This window comes from Herpailurus yagouaroundi, unplaced genomic scaffold (assembly GCF_014898765.1).
Source record: "Herpailurus yagouaroundi ecotype Mexico unplaced genomic scaffold, PumYag 160, whole genome shotgun sequence".
Taxonomy (NCBI): Eukaryota; Metazoa; Chordata; class Mammalia; order Carnivora; family Felidae; genus Herpailurus; species Herpailurus yagouaroundi.
Window position 1 is genome coordinate 7,219,098 of NW_024412401.1, and position 23,467 is coordinate 7,242,564.

The window sequence follows — 23,467 nt, forward strand, 5'->3', positions numbered from 1 at the left end:
TCAGGGTTGTGAGTTCAAGACCCATGTGGGGTGTGGATATTACTTAGAAAAATAAAATAAAACCGTAAAAAACAGGGGGTATTATTTTCTTTAAGTACAGTCCACCTACATTACACATTACTAATGAAACATTTTATTTCAAAACACCTTTACAGTAAAGAATTCTAAGCAATAAGCTTATTTACAAATGACTCAACTCTTCACCTTTCTTCTGTTCTGCTATCAAGCAGTAATAATCATTCATATACTATTAAGCATTTATCCCTCACCACCAAAAGCCTCCCCTTACACTTCCCTTCAATATCCCAAACCCTCTATTACAATTAAGTATCCCAAAGGGCACCTGGGTGGCTCAGTCAGTTAAATGACCAACTTCAAATCAGGTCACAATCTCACAGTTCATGGTTCAAGCTCCACATGGGGCTCTGTGTTGACAGCTCAGAGCCTAGAAACTCTTTCAGATTCTGTGTCTCCCTCTCTCTCTGCCCCTTCCCGACTCACACTGTCTTTCTAAAATAAATATAACAGTTTTTAAAAAAATTAAAGGAGCACCTGGGTGGCTCAATCAGTTAAGCATCCGACCTCGGCTCAGGTCATGAACTCGGGGTTCATGAGTTCGAGCCCTGCATCGGGCTCTGTGCTGACAGCTCAGAGCCTGGAGCCTGCTTCAGATTCTGTGTCTCCCTCTCTCTCTCTGCTTCTCCCCTGCTCATGCTCTGTCTGTCTCTCTCAAAAATAAATATTAAAAAAAAAAAAAAGTTAAGTATCAAAGATGAGCTTGGGGAGCCTTGGTGGCTCAGCTGGTTGAGCATCCAGTTCCTGATTTCAGCTCAGGTCACGACCTCCACGTTAGACTCCATGCTGAGTGTGGAGCATGCTTAAGATTCTCTCTCCCTCTGCCCCTCTGCCCTGCTTACTCTCTCTAAAAAAAATAAAAATAAAATAAAATTTAAAGAGATGAGCATGGAAGAGGATAAATCGGGAAATCAAAGTGTATTTAGGGGTTCCTGGGTGGCTCAGCTGGTTAAGCATCCAACTCCTGATCTCAGCTCAGGTCATGATCTCACAGTTTCGTGGGTTCAAGCCCCACATCAGGCTCTACACTGGGGATTCTCTCTCTCTCTCTGCCGTTCCACTGTTTGCGTGCTCTCTCTCTCTCTCTCTCTCTCTCAAAATAAACATTTTTTTGTTTAAGTGTATTTAATACAATCTCTTCTCCTATACTAAGTGATTTCCATCTAAACTAAATTCTTAGGAGCTAAGTGTCTGGCTCTTGTAGAATTCTGATAGTGTATCTTAGTACAAAATTCTACTTCAAGAAAGAATCTTGAGGGATGCATACATGGTTCAATCGGTTGTGCATCCAACTCTTGCTTTTGGCTCAGGTCATGATCTCATGGCCATGGGATCAAGCCCCGCTGGAATATGTTTAGGATTCTCTCTCAGAGCACCTGGGTGGTTCAGCCAATTAATTAAGCATCTGACTTCAGCTCAGGTCATGATCTCACAGCTCGTGGGTTCAAGCCCTACATTGACCTCTGCGCTGACAGCATAGAGCCTGCTTCAGATCCTCTGTCTCTCTCTCTCACTCTCTGCCTCTCCCCAGCTCGTGCACACATGCTCTCTCTCTCTCAAAAATAAAAATAAAACATTAAAAAAGAAAAAAGATTCCACTCTCTCCTTCTGCCCCTCCACTGCTCATGAAGTGCACGTGTGCTCTCCAAAAAAAAAAAGAATCTTGAAGTTCAATGAATTCAATGGAGTTCATAAATAAAATCCTATCTATGAATCAATCTACTAACTCCATCAATCTTTATTTAGCCCCTTAAGGTCCCAGCAAGTGACCTTAATCAAATATTTCATTTGCTCTCCCAAGGAAAGAGAAACCAAAAACATAATTAAGATTGGGAAGCATCAACTATTCCCCTCTAGCATTCTTGAAGAACAGTGATAAGGGAGTAAAATAGAGAAGCCCAATAACTTTACTATCTCTTCAATGTCAAATCTCTACAATAGATTGCACTATTTTTCTTAAGGTACTCCAAGAATCAACATCATATCCAGATCTAAGAATAAAAAAATAAATCTTCCACAAGAAATCCTGACCTCCTGTGAATCAGGAAATTACTGCCAAGCAAACTGCCAATAGCTCTATTTCACATATAATCTGACTCTTGTTACGGTGTTTCGGTTTATTAACTTATTAAAAGTACACAGAATGAAGAAGGCTTCAATTAACATATAAGTTTTGACTCTTGTTATGGTGTTTCAACTATTAACTTAGAGTATACAGAATGAAGAGAGCTTCAATTCATTTAAAATTTAGAATTTTCTTTTAGAATTATCCTAAGTAACTTGTTTCCATAACTGTGCCTCAATTATATGGGGAAACTGGACTGAAAGACCCCTATTTAGATCAAAGGGTAGTCAGAAAACAAAAAACTTTAATATAACAAACCAGCTGAGTATGTCTGTGTTTGATTGCCACTTAATAACACTTAGTGTCAATAAAGATTAAATATATTCCCCAGGTAGACTACATACATTTAGAAATTTTTGCTTATATAATTTGGCATCTGTTTTAAGAGCCAAAATGGGATAACAAAGAAAACAGGCAATAAAAAAAATTAAGAATACTCCTGAAGGATGTTCTAATAAACAACAGTTTAGTTTTCTTCACATGTTAAATTTTGGGATTAGAGTGAATCAGAAGTCTTCCCTTTTTTGTTTTGTTTTGTTTTGTTTTGAGAGAGAGACAGAAAGCAAGGGAGAGGGATAAAGGGAGAGAGAGAATCTTTTTTCTTTCTTTCTTTTTTTTTTTTTTAATGTTTATTTGTTTTTGAGAGAGACAGAGACAGAGCACAAGAGGGGAAGGGCAGAGAGAGATAGAGGGAGACACAGAACCCAAAGAGGGCTCCAGGCTCTGAAGAGCTCAACACAGCGCTTGATTCATGAACCTTGAGATTATGACTTCAGCCAAAGTTGGACATTCAACCGACTGAGCTACCCAGGCTCTCCAGGAGAGAGAGAATCTTAAGCAGGTTCCATGCTCAGCAGGGAGCCCAACACAGGGCTCAATCCCACCACCCTAAGGATCATGACCTGAGCTGAAATCAAGATTGGATGCTCAACCGACTGAGCCACCCAGGTGCCCCTTTTTTTTTTTTAAAGCATGGAACTCTGTTTATCAAATGGCATATAAAACCCTCAATATATAATACACATATAAAACTATTTGCTCAGGTTGAAGTGGAAAAAGGTTAGACCAGTGACAGGTTAAATTAATTTCATCCACATCACCAGAGGGCGCTGCAGAACACAGTCTAAAAACTAGTAGGAGACAAGACCATCTCAGAAACCCTTAAACTCCTAGATTTGGATTTAGTCAACTGGTCACAAGTGGTTTCAAAGAAGCTCACAGACAAAAAGGCAAAAATTCCCAAACTTGCACTAGATAATTTCCATACATGTTTTTCTTCAAAAATTAGATAATCCCCTATGAATCCCAACTTTTAGATAAACAAAAGAAGGAAAAATAAAAATGCCTCTGTGTCAGAAATGTTTCAATCTTTCCTGAAAATATGGATCCACATGGAAAAATATTCTCTAGTTAAGAGAAGAAAATTATAGATGATCCCATAGTACAGAAGCTTGAAAATTAGGTGAAGAAGATGAAACTAAATTAATGAAGGGGGGAAAAAAATCAATATGAAAATCAAATTTGTTCTACCTGTTGGTTAGATCATGTACAGTTGCCGGTATATCACTGGCTCTCCTGCAATCATTTTCTTGGTTATGTTGCTTAGGTATATCTAAAGGAACATAAAAATTAATTACTCTTGAATTATGTTTATATATTCTAATATTCAGTGATCTCTTGAAATTCTAGAAAAACTTCTAAACAAAAGAAAACAGAAAGTCACAATATGAATGCTAATAGGAAAAAAATCATTCAATTGTGAAAGTGTACAGATAGGACAGATACAGAATATCTAGTAATAAACTTTTTTTTTTTTTAATGTTTATTTATTTTGAGAGAGAGTGCAGTGAAATCGCACGAGTGAGCCCAATGCGAGGCTTGATCACTTCGGCCTGCATGTACTCAAATATGGCCTACATCTATTGCCTGCCCTAGCCTAGCTACATAATTCATACATTTTTTATGCATTTATTCCTCCTCTTACCTAATATTTACTGAACTCAATAATTTCTTGCACACAAGTACTGGGCAGTTGGGGAAACTGAATATAAAATGGATATTAGATATTGTAGAGAAATGAATTTTTTAGGTGTGATAGTGGCACAATAGTTGACGAAGCTGAATATGAGATACAACAGAATTATTATTAGCTTTTTAGATATGACATTACTATGGTAGTTACATAGGAAAAGTCTTCAAATTTTTATGGGAATGCATGCTGAAACACTTTCAGTGAAGTGTTACAATGTCTAGAACTTACTTGGTTTAGCAAAAATACAAATATAGATATATATATATATATATAGCAATATGGCAGATGTTGATTAAAACAGGTAGTATTTGGATAATTATTATACTATTTCATGTTAAACAGCTGTGGGCGTCTATACAAAACCTTGTAAACAAATGTTTATACCACCATTACTCATAATACTGAAATAGTCCAAACAACCCAAATATCCATCAATGGATGAATGGATGAATAAACAAAATATGGTTTAGTCATTCAACAGAATGTATTCATAAAAAGTAACAAAGTACTAATACATGCTACAACTTTGATAAACCCTGAAAACATTGTGCGAAGTGAAAAATTCTGCAAGTGAAAGAAGCCAGACACAAAAAGCCTCATATTGAGCACTGGGTGTTGTATTTAAGTGATGAATCACTGAATTATACTCCTGAAACCAATATTGCACTGTATATTAACTAACCAGAATTTAAATAAAAATTCGAAAAGAAAAAAAAAAAGCCTCCTATTATAGGACTCCTTTTATATGAAATATCTAGCATAGACAAATCCATAGCGATAAGAAGTACATTAGCGGTTGCCAGGGATCAGGAAAGGGGAAAATGGGGAATCACTGCTTAATGTGTACAGGATTTCCTTTTGAGATAATAAAAATATTCTGGAGCTAAAAAATGGTGATGGGGGGATGCCTGGGTGGCTCAGTCAGTTAGGCGTCTGACTTCGGCTCAGGTCATGATCTCGCAGTCAGGAGTTCGAGCCCTGCATCGGGCTCTGTGCTGACAGCTTGCAGCCTGGAGCCTGATTCAGATTCTGTGTCTCCCTCTCTCTCTGCCCCTCCTTCACATTCTCTCTCTCAAAAATAAATAAACATTAAATTAAAAAAAAAAAAAGTGGTGATGGTTGCACAACTCTGTGAATTTACTAAATGCCACTGACTTGGTACACTGCAATGACTGAAATAATATGTGCATTTCACCACAATAAAAAATAATTGGGGGGAAAAAAACAAGAATGTAAAGAAACTGCTACCATAGTGAAAAATAACTGATCAGAGGGGGTTTAAGAGAGACAAAAACAAATAACCAACCTGGAAGTGAAGCAGGATACCGCAAAAGAATACTCCTAGCATACACTTCTTCCGAGGCAGGATCAAATGAAAGGGGAGACATTGGTGGTAAAAGATCCACAGCCTTAAAACACAGAAATCATCATTTTGAAATAAACACATTTACTCGTTACCATAGTAACAGTGCTAAATTAATCTATGAATGGATGATTTTCCCCCTAGCAAAGATGGAATTACCAAGCATGGCAATTATCTCATAACTATTTTTAAACAAAGGAGTACAATATTAGAACAAGGGGACTACTCTGTCCTCCAACTGTGCCTCAAATGTAATACTACCTAACAGCAAGAGAAAAGTCTCATTTTCTTTTTAATATAATCCTCTGAGTCTAAAAATATTAACTATAAATCAGAAGGCAACCTGATAAATACTTGAATATGTATTTAGAAAATTAGAGAAACCAAAACATTTAAACTTTAGGCTCAGATGCCAAGATGACAAACACGCAAAGCATTCCTAGGTCACTTGTAACATGATAAATCAAAAGACTGCCTTACACTAAACTACTCTCCAAAAGGCAAGCCAACACTACTTACTGGAGTCGAACCTTTAACTAGACTGAAAGGAGACAGACCAAGAAATTCTTTCCACTTTTTATGCCATTCTCCTTGCCTTTCAGCAACAGAATGTTTTATAGTTGTGAGATCTTCTTTTACTTTACACCTATGATAAAAAAAAGAATTTCCTTCAAAACATGAATATATAAAACAAGTATTGAATAAAATTTAAGACAACAGTTTGTAGAGAAAGGGAAGAAAATATAATTGGAAGTTCAACCAATACAGCATGTATGAAATGAATAAACTCTCACAGTGAACATTCAGTTCCGAAAATACTTTTCCTTTTAAGACCAGAAATCAATCATACATCAATTATTCCATTTATCCCTTTAAAATATTGTTTTTTCCTAGTTCTAAACTCAAGTCCAAACTCTACTCTTACTCTGTCCCTCCCAGCTCCTCCACTCAAATAACAACTTTTTCTGAGGCTTAGTTTATTAGTTTTATTATACAAAAGAAAAGCTTGAGAAAAGTTGAAATTATTTCATAAAGAATAATCCCTTAGGGCAAATAATATATTCTAGAAAGAAAACAACATTAATTTTCCTTTCTACTTTATGTGTCTCCCCAGGAGTCGATGACAAGGTTTTTAAGTTCTAATAAAATGCTCACATTCATTTGCCAAAGCTGAAGAGTTGTCAACTACACAAGTTGTGCTGAGAAATTATCAAAACCACCCTATTCCTCCCCCAGTACCATAACAAAAGATATTTCTGGGATACCTCATACGCTTCAGATCTGATAATCTTTCTCTCTGAAGTTTGGTCTCTTTTTCAAGGAATTGAAGGTCTATTGTCAGTCTTGCTGGGTCAGCCTGATAACGTTCGTATTTCACTACTTTCAAAACTTCATTTAATAACTGAATAACTGTTAACAGGTTCAATTTTCCAGCCTCATAAACATTTCCTATGTGCAACTAAGGATTCAGAGGAGGGGGAAAAAGTGGTTTGTAAGATTATGAACTGTTACATAAATATATTTATGTTTCTTATTATACAAAAAGCTTCCCTTAAGAGTGAAAAAAGTCAAATGTCTACCCAAAACTGAAACCAAGTAAATAATTTTGGTCCAAAGAAAACTACTGTGAAAGAATTAACATGCAGTGCTATATTGTTGTATTATGCAAAAAAAGTTGCAAACTAGAATAAAAGAAATGCAAACAAACAGAAAGCAAAATGAAGACTGAGAAGAAAAAGCAGGTTAAGGGGCGCCTGGGTGGCGCAGTCGGTTAAGCGTCCGACTTCAGCCAGGTCACGATCTCGCGGTCCGTGAGTTCGAGCCCCGCGTCAGGTTCTGGGCTGATGGCTCAGGGCCTGGAGCCTGTTTCCTATTCTGTGTCTCCCTCTCTCTATGCCCCTCCCCCGTTCATGCTCTGTCTCTCTCTGTCCCAAAAATAAATAAACGTTGAAAAAAAAAAAAAAATTTATAAAAAAAAAAAAAAGCAGGTTTGGTGAAGGATCATAAATTCATGTTTTGTTTTGTTTTTAAAATTTTTAAAAATTTTTTGATGTTATTTATTTGAGAGAGAGAGAGAGAAAAGCAGAGAGGGAGACACACAATTCAAAGCAGTCTCCAGGCTCCAAACTGTCAGCACGGACCTGGACGCAGGGCTCGAACCCAGAAACTGTGAGATCATGACCTGAGCTGAAGTCGGACCCTCAACCGACTGAGCCACCCAGGCTCCCCCATAAATTCATGTTTTAACAGAAGTTGCAAATTGATGTCCCTTAATGGCTGAATCCAAACTTAGACATGTTTATTTGGCCTGCACAACTCCAGTATTTTAAAATCATTTGAATTAGCTGCCAATCAACTAAAAATCTTAAAATTTCACATAAATACTAGTATTTTTCCAAAAAGAAATATATATGTTCCAAAGAGGAATATATATGCTCCAAAGAGCATATATTACCTACCTACTCCCTGTATACAGGAATCTGAACTTGCAGACTTTTATGTACTCTGAATTTGAAGTGCCTGGCATGTTACCTATTAAAGTGAAAGCTCTTCAGGGTCACAACAATGTTTCACCTTCCTATCCCCTATGTTATCATTAATATTTGACATATTAGATACTTAATAGAGTGTGAGTTTACTAAGAAAACAAATGTACGTAGCCAGATGGAAATGTTTCCTAAGCAAGTGGAAATAATTTCATGGAGTTTGGGTTGAAGGCAAGAAACTTGAAATACCAATTTGGGAATATTATTGTACAGGATACTGATGAAAACATAGAATTGAGTAAGAAAAAACAGATGAATATAATGTGGGGAAAAGCAGGCATTAATGGAACCATGGAAAACACTTTCATTTGAAAGTCAGAGAAAAAGGAAGTGGTAGAAAACTGAGAACAGCAGTATGAAAAAACACAAGAACAAAGGCACTGAGGTCACAACAGCTAATGGAAGCAAAATTTTACAATACTTAGCATCAAGATGAAAGAGAAACCAGAGGATAGAGCTTTTTTTTTTTTTTTCAACGTTTATTTATTTTTGGGACAGAGAGAGACAGAGCATGAACAGGGAAGGGGCAGAGAGAGAGGGAGACACAGAATCGGAAACAGGCTCCAGGCTCTGAGCCATCAGCCCAGAGCCCGACGCGGGGCTCGAACTCACGGACCGGGAGATCGTGACCTGGCTGAAGTCGGACGCTCAACCGACTGCGCCACCCAGGCGCCCCTAGAGCCTTTTTTTAAAAAAGGTTTTTATTATTTTCAAGTAACCTCTACACCCAACATGGGGCTCAAACTCACAACCCTGAAATCAAGAGTTGCATGCTCTACCGACTGAGCCAGCCAGGCACCCCAAAAGACATTTTAAAAAGAAATTCAGCAATTAGGAGATCATTAATGCTCCCCTTTGAGAATTTATAAAGAACTAGTACCAAGGGTGTCTGGATGGCTCAGTCGGTTAAGCACCCAAATTCAGCTCAGGTCATGATCTCACAGTTCATGGGTTAGAGCCCCACATCGGGCTCTGGAATGACAGCCTGCTTAGTATACTGTGTCTCCCTCTCTCCCTTTCTGCCCCTTCCCTGCTTGTGCTCTCTCAAAAATAAATTAATAAACTTTAAAGAACTATACCAGATCGTCTTCCTACTAAGTAACCTCCTTCTCCTCTCTACACTGTATGATGTAGCACCATAAAAGAAATGAACAAATTAATAAAAGCTTGTGTGTGTGTGTGTGTATACACACACACCAACAGCCCTTTATGAAAGTTTTACTAAATATATTCACAAAAATAAATTCTGAAGACAAAAAAATTTTAAGAAAAATATACAATATTTATTATGTATTTGCTATATATAATACATACTATATATTAAATACATATATTTTAGTGTGTGTGTGTATATATATATATATATATGCAAAATATACATATGTAAAATAATTTCATGAAGAGAGTTCTTCCAAAAACTTCTTTTATATCAAATGCTTACCTGACCCATTTGTTTCTCAATTTTGTCAAGTAAGAGCCTTGGAATATCGATAGCGACATTAGTTCCATCTAAAGTATACTGGTTAACAAGACTAAGGACTGCATTAACAACTTCTCTTTCTTTTTCCAAAAACGTGAGTGTTTCATTCACTGAGGCCCACAATGACCGCACCTTTGAAAACAGAGAGAAGATCTATACATAATCTGTACATACATCAAAGTAATGTAAAACACAAATATATACTCACTCCCAGGAATAAAGTATTCCTGGAATGATTTCTGGCGAGAAAATTAACCATCTAAAAGCACTAAAATTAATTAATTAATTAATTAACCATCTAAAAGTACTGATACTACTTCCAAAGGGGCTTTAAAACTGAAGAATTTCTCAGAAGATTTTAGCCAACCATGATTTTCAAAAAAATCTAAAAAATCGCATGGTACCAAGATGCAATTAGCATTTCCTGTGTTTTGATATGCCACCAATCTAACAGAAACTTTTCAGGGAGAAATAATAAAGATTTTCAGGAGGGAAAAAAAAAAATACTACACATCAATTTTAAGAGTTATTCAAGTTTCAAAAGGTAAAAATGTGAAAAACCATGTTCCTTTATTATTTTTTTAATGTTTATTTACTTTTAAGAGAAAGAGACAGAGGTGTGAGCGGGGGAGGGGCAGAGAGAGGGGGAGACAGAATTCAAAGCAGGCTCCAGGCTCTAAGCTGTCACACAAAGCCTGACTCGGGGGCTTGACCCTACAGACCACAAGGTCATGACCTGGGCTGAAGTCGAACACTTAACAGACTGAGCCACCCAGGCACCCCAAAAAAACCACTCTCCTTTAAAAGCTAAGAATCTTAGGTGGCTCAGTTGGTTGAGGCTCCAACACATGATTTTGGCTCAGGTCATGATCTCACAGTTTATGGGACTGAGCTCATGAACCGTGCACTGACAGCATGGGGCCTGCTTGGGATTCTTTCTCTCCCTCTCTCTGTCCCTCCCCTGCTCATGTGTGCCTGCACCTGTGTGTTCTCTCTCAAAAAAAAAAAAAAAAAAGCAAAGAATCTTAGGCATATATTAACATGTCTATGTTCATTAAAATTCATATATAAGTATGTTTATAGATGATAGCTACACTTGCTTATTTCAGAGAGAAAGCAAGCGCACACACACTACAGCAGGGGTTCAGAGGGAGAGAGGGAGGAAGGTAGGGAGAGAGTGGGAGAGAGGAAGAGGGAGAGAAAACAAGAGAGAGAGAGAATCTTAAGCAGTTTCCACACTTAGCACAGAGTCCTATGTGGAGCTCAATCCCATGACTCTGGGATCATGACCTGAGCCAAGACCAAGAGTCAGACGCTCAAATAATTGAGCCACCCAGGCGTCCCAGTAGCTATACTTATGGTGAACACAGCATAACACAGTTGTCCAATCACTATGCTATACACCTGAGACTACTCTAACATTATGTGTCAACTATACTTCAATTGAGATAACAAAAAAAAATTTTTTAAGAATGTTCATAACATTTATATTTGTAAAAATCAAAAATTGCAATTAACCCAAAAGTTTACCTAGAGTAAAAAAAAAAAAGTATGTCGTGCTATAGTCATAAAATAGAATACTACATAGTATTGGGAATGAACATACTATGACCTACATACACAACAGCATGGATAAAACAGCATGAGTCAAAGAAGACAAATATAAAAAAATATATTCTATATGCTCCCTTTTATATAGAGTTCAAAAAAGGCAAATAAATCTTTAAGAAGGGAGGAAAGTATTTAGTTTTGGGGGGAGGAAATGGTTGTGAATGAAAAGGGGCTTGAGGCTTCTGGAGTAATGTTCTGTTAAACTATATGCTGGTTACATGGGTGTATCACTCTGTGAAATTTTTTCAAGATATACACTTAAGATTTTTGCACTTTTTTGTTTGTATATAATGCCTCAAAAGAATTTATAAAAGTGGGAGGTAGGTAGGTAAATAGAATAATTATACCCATGTTTGTGTTTGTCTTCCCATGGTCTAGAGGTCTCACAGGATGACATTTCTTTGGTGAACAAAGATCCAGGATCTGATTATCAAATTTACTTTTATCTTGTCAATGGCTAAAAACTGACTGGATTTGGGCAAAGTGAACATTAAACAAACTCAGGAGAGATCAATGTGAAAACTTTAACATGTTTCACCTCAACCTATTAAATTTACAATCAAAGATATAATGTTCAGTAATAGGAATATTCATATTCACTAAGTTGGAAGATCCACAAAAGAGTGACTTTGCCTCTTTCCTTCACTACTGTAGGTATAATATGTAGAAGAATGCCTCGCACATGGCAGTGATCAATAAAAATTCAATGAATTGGGGGGCGCCTGGGTGGCTCAGTCAGCTAAGTGTCCAATTCCTGATTCCAGCTCAGGTCATGATCCTCACAGTTCATGAGATTGAACCCCATGTCGGGCTCTGCGCTGACGGCACTGAGCCTGCTTAGGATTCTCTCTCCTTCTCCCTCTGCCCCTCCACCACTCATGTTCCTTCTTCCTCTCTCTCGCTCTCTCTCTTTCTCCCTCTCTCAAGTAAATAAACATTAAAAAAAAAAAAAAATTCACTGAATGGATGAATAATTATTTCCTGAGGAGGGCACTCACCTTTTCCAGTGACAAAATGCCTGGAAAGCCAAATTAACACCCAAAGCAGCCTGGTGATCATAAAAGCAGAACAAGGAGCTGGACAGAGATTTCATCTACACACAAAGACCTAAGAAAACACTCCAATCTCACATCAAAGCCAACCTCTGAAAACCTCGTATCATTTATGTCTATCTAGCAGATTCCTCCCTACTGCCAAGCCAGCCTCAATGTGACTTCTCATTTTTCTTCCATACTTACCATCTCCCTTCAGATAACATATTTGATTTAGATAAATTAATACTACTGATTAAGTTACAATCAATCAGGCTCAACTTTTCTTGCTGACATGAAAGATTTTAAATTAACAATATTTAACACTGCCTTTGTATATAGTCTTACAAATTATAAGCTAATTTTTCAATTATATTCATGCTTTTTAGAAGCATCCTGTTGACACTGTAATATATCACTTATGAGTTTTAAAAAATAGTAACAGTCTTACAAAAAGAAATGATAAAGACAAAATAAAGAGTCCAAATGAGTAAAGATCACATATGACAAAAGTAAGAGATTAAATCTGTCCCTTAAAAAGTTGCCTCACCTTTTGGATTTTCTCTTGTATATTACTTTGGTCATCATAGGGTTCCATTCTGGTTAAAAATTAAATTATTTCATTAGCCATTCTTTAAAAATCACATGGTAATTTACCACCCAAAAAGCAAACAGATCTACAAACCCACTCACTAAAAACCATTCTAATTAAAAACAAAAATCAGGCACCAGGTGGCTCAGTCAGTTAAGCATCTGACTTCAGCTCAGGTTATGACCTCACAGCTCGTGAGGTTGGGCTCTGCGCTGACAGTGTAAAACCTGCTTGGAATTCTCTTTCTCCCTCTCTCTATCTCTGCCCCTCCCCTACCTGTGTACGCACGCGCATGCTCTCTCTCTCTCAAATAAATATATAAATTAAAATAAACAATAAAAACAAAAATGAAATTCTAGCTCAAAGCAATAAATTTATTAGAAGAACTGGACTAGGAATCGAATTATGTTCTAATCCTATCATGTAGCTATTGATAACACTATTTTAACTGATATTTCTGAGACTCTCAGTTTCCTTACTAGTAAAATCCAGGAGCTAAACTAAGGCAACTTTCAGCTCTAATCTAAAAGTCACTTACTTTTTTATTTGGTTTTCCTGTCCCATACACTCTGATCTCAAATTTTGTACTTGTTTAACTGACAATCTGTAAGAAAACATATAAATGACGACTATAATTCCATTATAATTAACTGGTATAGCCTACTTTGATATTTACCCCCATTTCTTATCTTTGCTCAAGACTTCTGAAGACTAATCTTCCAAATACACCCAGCAGCCAGCTAAAGGACTCTAGAGTCCTTTAAGAGTTATAGAGTGATCTAACATAGAGGTTGCTATTGAGATGGACCAGGACCTCTTGGCTCATAGACACTCTGACTTCAAGTAAAAATGTTGGAGGTAAGACTATCCTGCTCTCTAATGCTTCTATCACATACATACGGGATAAAGTTAAATGTTACCTAAGACAGACGACATTGTAGTTTCAAGGTGATTTCAAAGGATTTTCTAGCTTTCACAACAAATAACACAGCATTTAAAAAGTTACCTTACTAGAGTTGTTTATAATCATAAAAAATTAAACATACTCTATTTCTTGAGAGTAGGAACCTTGCCTGTCTTAATTAATGCTGTAGGACCAGTGCTAAACAATACCCAGCAGACAGAAGTAACTCAAATAAAAATTTGTTGACAGAATGAACTTAAATATAAAATAGTATGAAATGGTTAAAGAAACTATGGAATACCTACTTAAAGGAGTATCTACTTAACAGATATTCAATAAACCATTAAATATTAAAAGCAATACACTTTAAAAATTAAAAAATAAAATTGTTTTAATTTTTAAAAACAATTTTTTTAATTTTAGTAAATATGTAAATGAGCAATATACTATGGCAATATGGAAAAATTTACAAAATGAAATATGAAGAGAAAAAGGATACAAAATATAATGAGCGCTATAATTACAGCTTAAAAATGTAAATCCATGTTATAAAAAGAAAAAACACCTAAGATACTAAATTCTTTTTTTTGTTGTTTAAATTTTTTTTTAATGTTTATTTATTTTTGAGACACAGGGAGACAGAGCGCGAGTGAGGGAGGGGCAGAGAGAGAGGGAGACACAGAATCTAAATAGGCTCCAGGCTCTGAGCTGTCAGCACAGAGCCTGATGCAGGGCTTGAACCCATGAACCGTGATTTCATGACCTGAGCCAAACTCGGACGCTCAACTGACTGAGCCACCCAGGAGCCCCTAAATTCTTAAACTAAGGTAATATTTTCCCTTTCTCTAAACTTTAATTTACAGTATTCGTAATTTAAAATATCTTATTCAAGGGGTCACCTGGGTGGTTCAGCCAGTTAAACATCTGCCTCTTGGTCTCAGCTCAGGTCTTGATCTCAGGGTCATGAGTTCAAGCCCTGCACTAGGCTCCACACTGAGTGTGCAGCCTCCTTTAAAAACAAAACAAAACAAAACAAAACCAAAAACAAAACCCAAAAAACAAAAAACAAACTTTATTCAGAAGTCATCTGGGGGGCGCCTGGGTGGCTCAGTCAGTTGAGCGTCCAACTTCGGCTCAGGTCATGATCTCGCGGTCCATGAGTTCAAGCCCCGCGTAGGGCTCTGTGCTGACAGCTCAGAGCCTGGAGCCTGTTTCAGATTCTGTGTCTCCCTCTCTCTCTGCCCCTCCCCCGTTCATGCTCTGTCTCTGTCTCAAAAATAAATAAACATTAAGAAAAAATTAAAAAAAAAAAAAAAAAAGAAGAAGTTATCTGGCTTTGGGGTGCCTGGGTGGCTCAGGTAGTTAAAGCATCTGACTCTTGGTTTTCGTTCAGGTCATGATCTCACAGTTCATGAGTTCAAGCCCTACATCAGGCTCTGCACTAACAACTTGGAGCCTACTTGGGATTCTGTCTCCTTCTTTCTCTGTCCCTTCCCTGCTTATGCGCACATGCTCACTCGCTCCTGCTCCTTCTCTCTCTCTCTCTCTCAAAAATAAACAAATAAATAAAACATTTTTAAAAAAGAAGTAGTTATCTGGCTTTAAAATGGAAAGATTCTGGGGTGCCTGGGTGGCTCAGTCGGTTAAGCGGCCATCTTCGGCTCAGGTCATGATCTCGCAGTCTGTGAGTTCGAGCCCCGCGTCGGGCTCTGGGCTGACAGCTCAGAGCCTGGAGCCTGTTTCAGATTCTGTGTCTCCCTCTCTCTGACCCTCCCCCATTCATGTTCTGTCTCTCTGTGTCTCAAAAATAAATAAACATTAAAAAAATAAAAATAAAAAAATAAAATAAAATGGAAACATTCTGAGGTAGGCATGGATTATTGCCACTCAAAGTATATTGATGACATTTGCTCAAAAAGAAAGGAAATTTCATTTTCTAACTATCAAAGTATTACTTACTGTGCATTTTCCTGATACTCTCGGATAACACAATCTTCTCTTTGCAAAATATGTAAAAATCTATTGCGTGCTATATGGCATCTGGCAATGCATTTATGCATATCTTGTGGCTTTACATTAAATGTCTCTGTAAAATGTATAGATGAATCTACATGGAACACAAATAAGATCACAGAAAACTTTGACTTAAAGCTAATGGATATCAAAAAGGTTGAAATTTATTAATTTTAAGAGATTAACAACTCATACAACTAACAACTCCTTAAAAGCAGGTATGCCACATCCACAAGAAAGATACAATTAATTTTAACAAAAACAAGGAAACCCAGTTTTAGGCAGACAACTAAAAATGGTATCTGAAGTTAAGTTCTTTTATGTAATTAAAAACTTTGAGAGTCCATCTGTCCCAAATAATTCTTATTATCACAGCTTGATATAGCCTTGAACAAATACTTTCTTATACATGAACTTCTTACTCTTAACAGAATCTTTTCACAACAAAGGAAGAAAATCAATTAAAAGAGATGAGGTGAGATCACACCACCACCTTTGCTGCCATCAGTTTATTTTTCTACCTAGTAAGACTAATAGGACAACCAACTAAAACCAGTCTCTACTTCTCAAATAATTCTTAGCTATGTTACTAATGATCAAAGCAGATCCTGAGAACAATCCGTCCAAACATTTCAGAGTCCACATCCTGCTCTAAGATGATTCAATACAATAACAATGCATATTCTGAAAAACAGGGATCACCTCATTGCACTTAGCACTACTAATCCAAGTCCTAGTGTTAACTCCAAAGAAACCTAATTTCTAAATATTTAACTGGGGATTAGTTTACTGAATGTAGAAGTCATCCAGAGACTGAACATGTTGACTGGAATTACTTCCAATCAGAAACAGGACAACTCATGCTTAGAAGTCTTATGCACAGTAAACTCTTGCTAAATCCAACCACATGTATTTCATATAAAATAGTTTGGGCTACATGTAATTGGAATAGACCATCTACTAAAAGAAAAACTGGTAGCAATGCTTATGTTGCGTTAAATTTTAAATATGCAGGGGCGCCAGGGTGGCTCGGTTGGGCGACTGACTTCGGCTCAGGTCATGATCTCACGGTCTGTGGGTTCGAGCCCCGCGTCGGGCTCTGTGCTGACAGCTCAGAGCCTGGAGCTGCTTCGGATTCTGTGTCTCCAGCTCTCTCTGCCCCTGCCCTGCTCACTCTCTGTATCTCTCTGTCTCTCAACAATAAATAAATGTTAAAAAAAAAAAAATTTTTTTTAAATTTTAAATATGCATATATTTATACAGCAAGATCACATGTATAAGTTTTTAAAAATCAAGCAAAGAATATAAACTGAAAAAGAAGGTTCACATATCACATCACAGAGAAAGGACATTAAGAGCTCCTATAATAAAAAAGAGCAGTAACGTAAGAGAAAAATGGACGATTACAGAATGCAAAAAGAATATGAATTGCTCTTAAATATATGAAACAACTTTCAATCTAACTAAATAATAAGAGAGATACAAATTAAAACTACCCTGAGATTCCATTTTAATCTATCAGGCTGAAAAGATAAGATGTGTGACCACACACAATGTTGTTGAGCCTTTGGAAAAAACAGACATTCACTGTACACTGGTGATAGAAGCATAAATCATCCAATCCCTACAGAAAACAATCTGATAATAACCAGCAAATTAGAAATCTGGAAATTTGACCCTGGAAGCAGTCTTCAGGAATTACATATACATATATACACACACACACCATACATGTATATGTGTGTATGTACGTGCATATACACAGATACACACAAAGTCATATATGGATAAAGCTTGTCAATGTAGCACTGTTTTTGTAGCAAAAACAAAACAAAAAAAGGGCGGGGGGGGGGGGGGAAGCCAAATGTCTGTCAACAGAAGACTAGTTAGAAAATACACTGTGGGGTGCCTGGGTGGCTCAGTCGGTTAAGCATCTGACTTCAGCTCAGGTCATGATCTTACGATTTGTGAGTTCAAGTCCTGTATCAGGCTCTGTGGTGACAGCACAGACAGGAGCCTGGAGACTACCTCTGATTCTGTGTCTCCCTCTCTCTCTGACCCTCCTTGCTCGTACTCTATAACTCTCTCAAAAATAAATAAGCATTAAAAAAATTAAATATATATAATGTAAAAAACTTTTTTAATTAAAAAATACATATAAATACATATACATATAATGTATACATATACTATATATATATAATGGTATATCCATTCAAATATGCTGTTCTAAAAAGAGAATAAGGAAGAAAGCTCTATGAACTAATATGAGATGATCTCCAATATATACTGTTGTGTGAAAAACACAAGATTCAAAACCCAATGCATGTCACCATTTAGGATTTAAAAAAAAGAATATATGTATAAATATATGTATAATATATAAATATGTATTGGCCTGTATTGTGGATTACACTGCTTGCTTCTATGAAGGCAAACTAGGTAGAGCACAGAAGTGAAAGATAAATTTTTTCACTTTTTGATTTTGAATAATGAAAAATATTACCTATTCAAAATAATTAAAATGTATAGAAATAATATGTATAAAAAAGTTTTTTAATATTAAAAGAAAATAAATGATATAAAATGTCAGCAATGGTTGTCTGCAGAAACTGGAAGACAGATGGGGTTTTGTCGCATCCACTTTTCTGTACTTTCTTACTCGTGTTTTATGAGCATAAACCAATTAAACAGAAAAGCATATTTAATAAACTACAAATAGCATTCTTTTAAGAATGCTTTTTAGGTCTTAGCTTAAAAATCAAATATTTTGTTTCCATGAATGAGGAAACAGATCAAATCCCTTTACAACAGCAATTTCTAACAAAAAAATTAAACACATTGATAGCAGCCAAAGTAAACCTCACACAACACAACATTTAATACAATGTAGTAGAGGCAAACTATAACCTGCAAGTTTAATTTAGCCCTCTGGCTAGTTTTGTCAGGTCAGCAAGCTAGGAATGCTTTCTATGTTTTTAAAGGGTTGTATTCTTTTTTTAAGTTCGTTTATTTTGAGACACAGAGAGAGAGCGAGAGGGACGTGAGTGGGTGAGGGGGAGGAAGGGAGAAAAACAGAGAGAGAGAGAGAATATGAATGAATCCCAAGCAGACTCCGCACTGTCAGCACAGAGCCTGTTGCAGGGCTCGAACTCAAACCATGAGATCATGACCTGAGCTGAAATCAAGAGTCAGACACTTAACCAACTGAACCACCCGAACACCCCAAAGGGTTGCATTTTTTAAAAAAAAAAACCTACAAAGAAGTACATGAGAAAGAGACCTGTGTAATCCACAAAGCCTAAAATATTTACCATCTAGCCTTATACAGAAAATGTTTCCCAATCCCTGTAATAGGACATACAAAAATAATCTGAATAGTTACTTATATTCATTAGAAACTTTCAAACTACAGTACCAGTAGAATATTAACTATATATCTTTTGAGGTAAATTAATGTTTTTATCTTACCTTGTATTAAAATCTCTTTATGATTCATACATTATGAAGAACAATAAAAATTTTAAACTCAAAACAAAAAAAAATCCTACTAAAAATTTAACTTACTTCTAGAATGGGTTTTTATATATTTTATTGCAACAAATCTTGCAAAATGATACATCAGATGAATAAATTTAGGACCACCAGGAGAAAGAAATAGTGAACCAACAACTTGAGGAAAGCCACTTCCACATTCAGCCTATGGAAAAAAGAAATCAGATGATTTGAAGACCTTATCAATAATAACCTTTATACTTATATCATACTGTTTTTGTAGCATAACAGGACTGAACAGGATTAGTCCACTTGAACCAGAAGCTGACTATTTGAATCTTTCTAAATTCTTGGTGGACTGGGTCACAAAAAATAATTACAATATAAAGCCACAATTATTGATACTATGTGGGGACACAAGCTAAAATAATCTACGGTCAAAAAAAGTTTTCTTTAAACAAAAACTATGATATAAAATCCTAGGAACTCAAAAGCCTATTTCCAATGCATCTAGCCAATAGAGCTGATTTCCTAGAAATAGAATACTAACCAAAACCATCCAAAAGTGTTATTCTAACAAATATTTCCTTGCTATTATACTGTGAACGTTAAGAGAGATAAAAAGATTTCACCTCCAAAAATTTAATGTATAATTACATTTCAATAAAGCCAGAACAAAAAATTTAATGTAGTTTCTAACTTCTTAAAGTTTGTATCTTCCAGAAAGAGAATACTTACAGAAATCTTTTTTAACCATTCACAGCAATGTTTCCGGAATTCAGTGTCACTTTTTTGGTCAAACGGAGGCCAACAAAGCCTTAAAAACAAATATAAAAGCATTAGAAATATCAACAAAAAAAAAAACTCAGCAAAATTTTTAAACATGAAACTTATTTCCTACACTAGAAACATTAATGCTAAATGAAACAAGACTAACATTTGTAGATTTCAACTAAAGAAAGACACCAACTTGTGAGAAATTGGGTCTTCTTCTTTTTAAATAACTATAAGACTAAGGTCAGTTTACTGTAAATCATCAGTGAATAGGTACGTTAAGTGAAGGAATGAATCACCATTAAAATTAGTACGAATGAGCTAAAGACCACACTCTCAATGGATTCACTGGACTAATGCATAAAGATGGTATATATAAATTAGTACGTTAAGCCTGGAAAGAGAGAGAGAGAGAGAAACATCGTTACACAGGAAGAGTACAGAAGGAATGACATAAGAGCTTTTGACTCCTAGAGATAATCCATATCATATTCAGTGTGTGCTACTGTTTTGTGTTTAAACAAGATATAAAATTATTAAAAAGTTTTGCCTTTGTTTTAGTCAAAAATAATAGACTTTAAAATTTACCTATTGCTTTCCCCTGATAAATTTGTATCCTGAGGCAATTTTTTTTGTTTCTATAGCATAAAATACATTCTATAGTCATATAAAAAATTAAGTATGCACGGAATAAATAGACTAAAAGGCTGGAATGTCAACAGTGATATTTTCTGGTTGGTGAGTTTAGGCATGATTTTTACTTCCTTCCTTACATTTTTTGTATTTCTCGAATTGCTTAAAATGAGCTGTATTTTGTTTATCATCAGGAAAAAAAAAATCAGAAAATCTATTTTTATTTAGCAGAGAAAACCCTACAGTTTAATGATACAGATTTCCAAAAAAATGTTTTAAAAATACCTGTTCTCCTGGTCACTCATAACTGAAGACAAAATATTAAGAATAAATTATCAAAAATAACAAAGCCTAAACAAATGATTTACTTGTTGCTTTTCTATTTAAGAGGACAATGGCATAATATAAATATTAAAACATATTTTAACACTTTTTCTGACGAAGGAAACCCAAATCACATGCAAAAGAACTTGGAACCAAGGTTAATGGGTATTCACGTTTTTATCTCCTCCTTGAACTATTTAATATTCAACAGTATCTAACATGAGACTAAGCTTAATAGGAATGATTTTCACCTACAGCATTTGACACTTTTGTATATCACCGACAAAAATAATAAGGATTTACAGAAATCTAAATGTAAAAGTAGATAAAACAAGTAACACTGCCTACAGGAAAAGGAGTAAGGCAGGGGGTAATCCAGCAAAAAACAAAGTAAGGACAAAGTGAGCCATATAGATAGATTGGTACCAATTAACTGTTTTGCCTAATAATTATGAAAAATGTTAGGAAATAATTTTATAAAACAAAATCTATCTTATCCATGAAATAATCAATGATTTTAAGATAAGTACCAAAGAAAAATCACTCAGATATACAAAGCTTGAAAACTAAATTTCTAAGACTCACACCTGATTTTTGTGACGTCCGTTCAAAATAATAGTGAAAGGCCAAAGTTGAAATTCTGGTTTACACCAAAGCATACTCCCTTTTCAAATTAGAGAATGACTACCTACAAAAAGAAAATAAAGTAACCTGACTCACTTGAAAACTTCTTTGGTGAGAGACTGGTCCAGCGTTTGGAACAAAAAATAAGAAACGATTTGAAAGGCATCACGATTCAGCTTGTCAAACATGTTCCTAGTAGTTTAAAAAGAAATAGAAACAGGAAAAAAAAGGGGGGGGAGGGGGAGAAGAAATAGTTAATAAAAGTAAACATCATTAAAAGCTGTGTAAGAGTTTAACACAAATTAATATTTTTAATTCTCTTCAGGAGGTCAAGGCAAATTAATTTTTCATTCATGTTCATTTTTATAAGTAAGAAAAACAATAAACTTTTACTTTCTGAGTCTGAAAGTACAGATCAAATAGAAGAAAACTGGTAGAACTTCCTTTACTGCAATGAGAATATCGTACAAAAAAAGGAAAGCCTAATTAGGTAAAGAGAAAACTATGGCCTATGACATGGTGAAGATGATACAAACCAACATTTACTGAATAATAATAAAAGTAACTAATAATAGTTTATCACTTCCCAGGTATTATTTTAAGCCTTTTACAGGCAATAAGTCATCTAATCTTCACCACAACCATGAAATACTGTGCTAGCTGTTTTACCATGGATTATTTTATGACATTAGAATGTAGTTTGATTACTCTCATTATACAGATGAAAAATTTTTTAATTTAGAGGTTAGTTTGCTAAAATTACCCAAAATCATATAACCAGGATGTGCAAGAGCAGTGATCTGAAGTATGTTATCTGACCCGAGTCCAATGTCTTTACCATTACATTTTAACTCCAGAACCACCATCATATAATGTAATTCTAGCAAGTCTTTTAAAGTTTTGGTTTTTCCGACTTCCCTAGCTAATCAAGACAACGCCTTAAAAAAATACAACATGTTAAAAATAACAACAACAAACTAAACCTTGTAAGAAATGCTATAAGGAATCAAGAGTTAACATAAGGGCACTATGGCAGCCACTGGGCCAGAGTCATCAGCCACTGTTGTACAATGGATGTCTACTCCTCACGCCCCTGTCTCAACCCTTGGTGTCTGGTAAGACACAGAAAATTCAGGCTTCAGGAACTGTCAGAGCCAAGAGGAGGAGAGTTTTCTGAACTTCATCTACAGCAACAACCTGCTGAATGAAAGGATCCACCTCAGACACCGTGTTCCACTCCATGGCCTACCTGTAGGATTTTAAGCTACACTATGCCAACTTCCAGGGCAAAACAAGGAAAACTTGGCATGGAGATACAGCCACCATTTTTCTTTTTTTTTTTTTTAATTTTTTTTAATTTTTTATTTTTTTTTTCCAACGTTTATTTATTTTTGGGACAGAGAGAGACAGAGCATGAACAGGGAAGGGGCAGAGAGAGAGGGAGACACAGAATCGGAAACAGGCTCCAGGCTCTGAGCCATCAGCCCAGAGCCCGACGCGGGGCTCGAACTCACGGACCGCGAGATCATGACCTGGCTGAAGTCGGACACTTAACCGACTGCGCCACCCAGGCGCCCATACAGCCACCATTTTTCAAAGGCCTAGCAGTGAAGGCAGAGTAGTAGAATGGAAAATGAAAAAAGCAATTTAAGTTCACACCCCCAATAAAGTTAAAGTTTACACTCAAGAAGGAAAAGAAATAACCTGCCAAAGTTATCAGATAAGAAATTATGAGAGTGCTCCCCCATTACTCTAGCATAAAAAGGTCATTTGCATGGGTGCAAAAGAGAACAGCTTGCCACTGGAGTATCAACAAAAGTTAAAAGCAGAAGAACCAAATAACTA

At 35.9% G+C, this 23,467-nt stretch overlaps 1 protein-coding gene across 1 annotated transcript in view; it reads right to left on the bottom strand.

The window, feature by feature from the left end:
* The window catches only part of HAUS6 (HAUS augmin like complex subunit 6), a 39,435-nt gene that overhangs the window by 12,655 nt on the left and 3,313 nt on the right, over window positions 1-23,467 (bottom strand). Inside the window, exons 2-12 of the mRNA XM_040481348.1 lie at window positions 21,719-21,814; window positions 20,006-20,084; window positions 19,340-19,472; window positions 15,719-15,866; window positions 13,394-13,459; window positions 12,814-12,862; window positions 9,583-9,753; window positions 6,861-7,054; window positions 6,115-6,241; window positions 5,539-5,641; window positions 3,731-3,812 (exon numbers count right to left, since the gene is read on the bottom strand). Coding sequence (XP_040337282.1) covers window positions 3,731-3,812; window positions 5,539-5,641; window positions 6,115-6,241; window positions 6,861-7,054; window positions 9,583-9,753; window positions 12,814-12,862; window positions 13,394-13,459; window positions 15,719-15,866; window positions 19,340-19,472; window positions 20,006-20,084; window positions 21,719-21,814 — 1,248 coding nt within the window. The remainder of the gene's footprint in view (window positions 1-3,730; window positions 3,813-5,538; window positions 5,642-6,114; window positions 6,242-6,860; window positions 7,055-9,582; window positions 9,754-12,813; window positions 12,863-13,393; window positions 13,460-15,718; window positions 15,867-19,339; window positions 19,473-20,005; window positions 20,085-21,718; window positions 21,815-23,467) is intronic.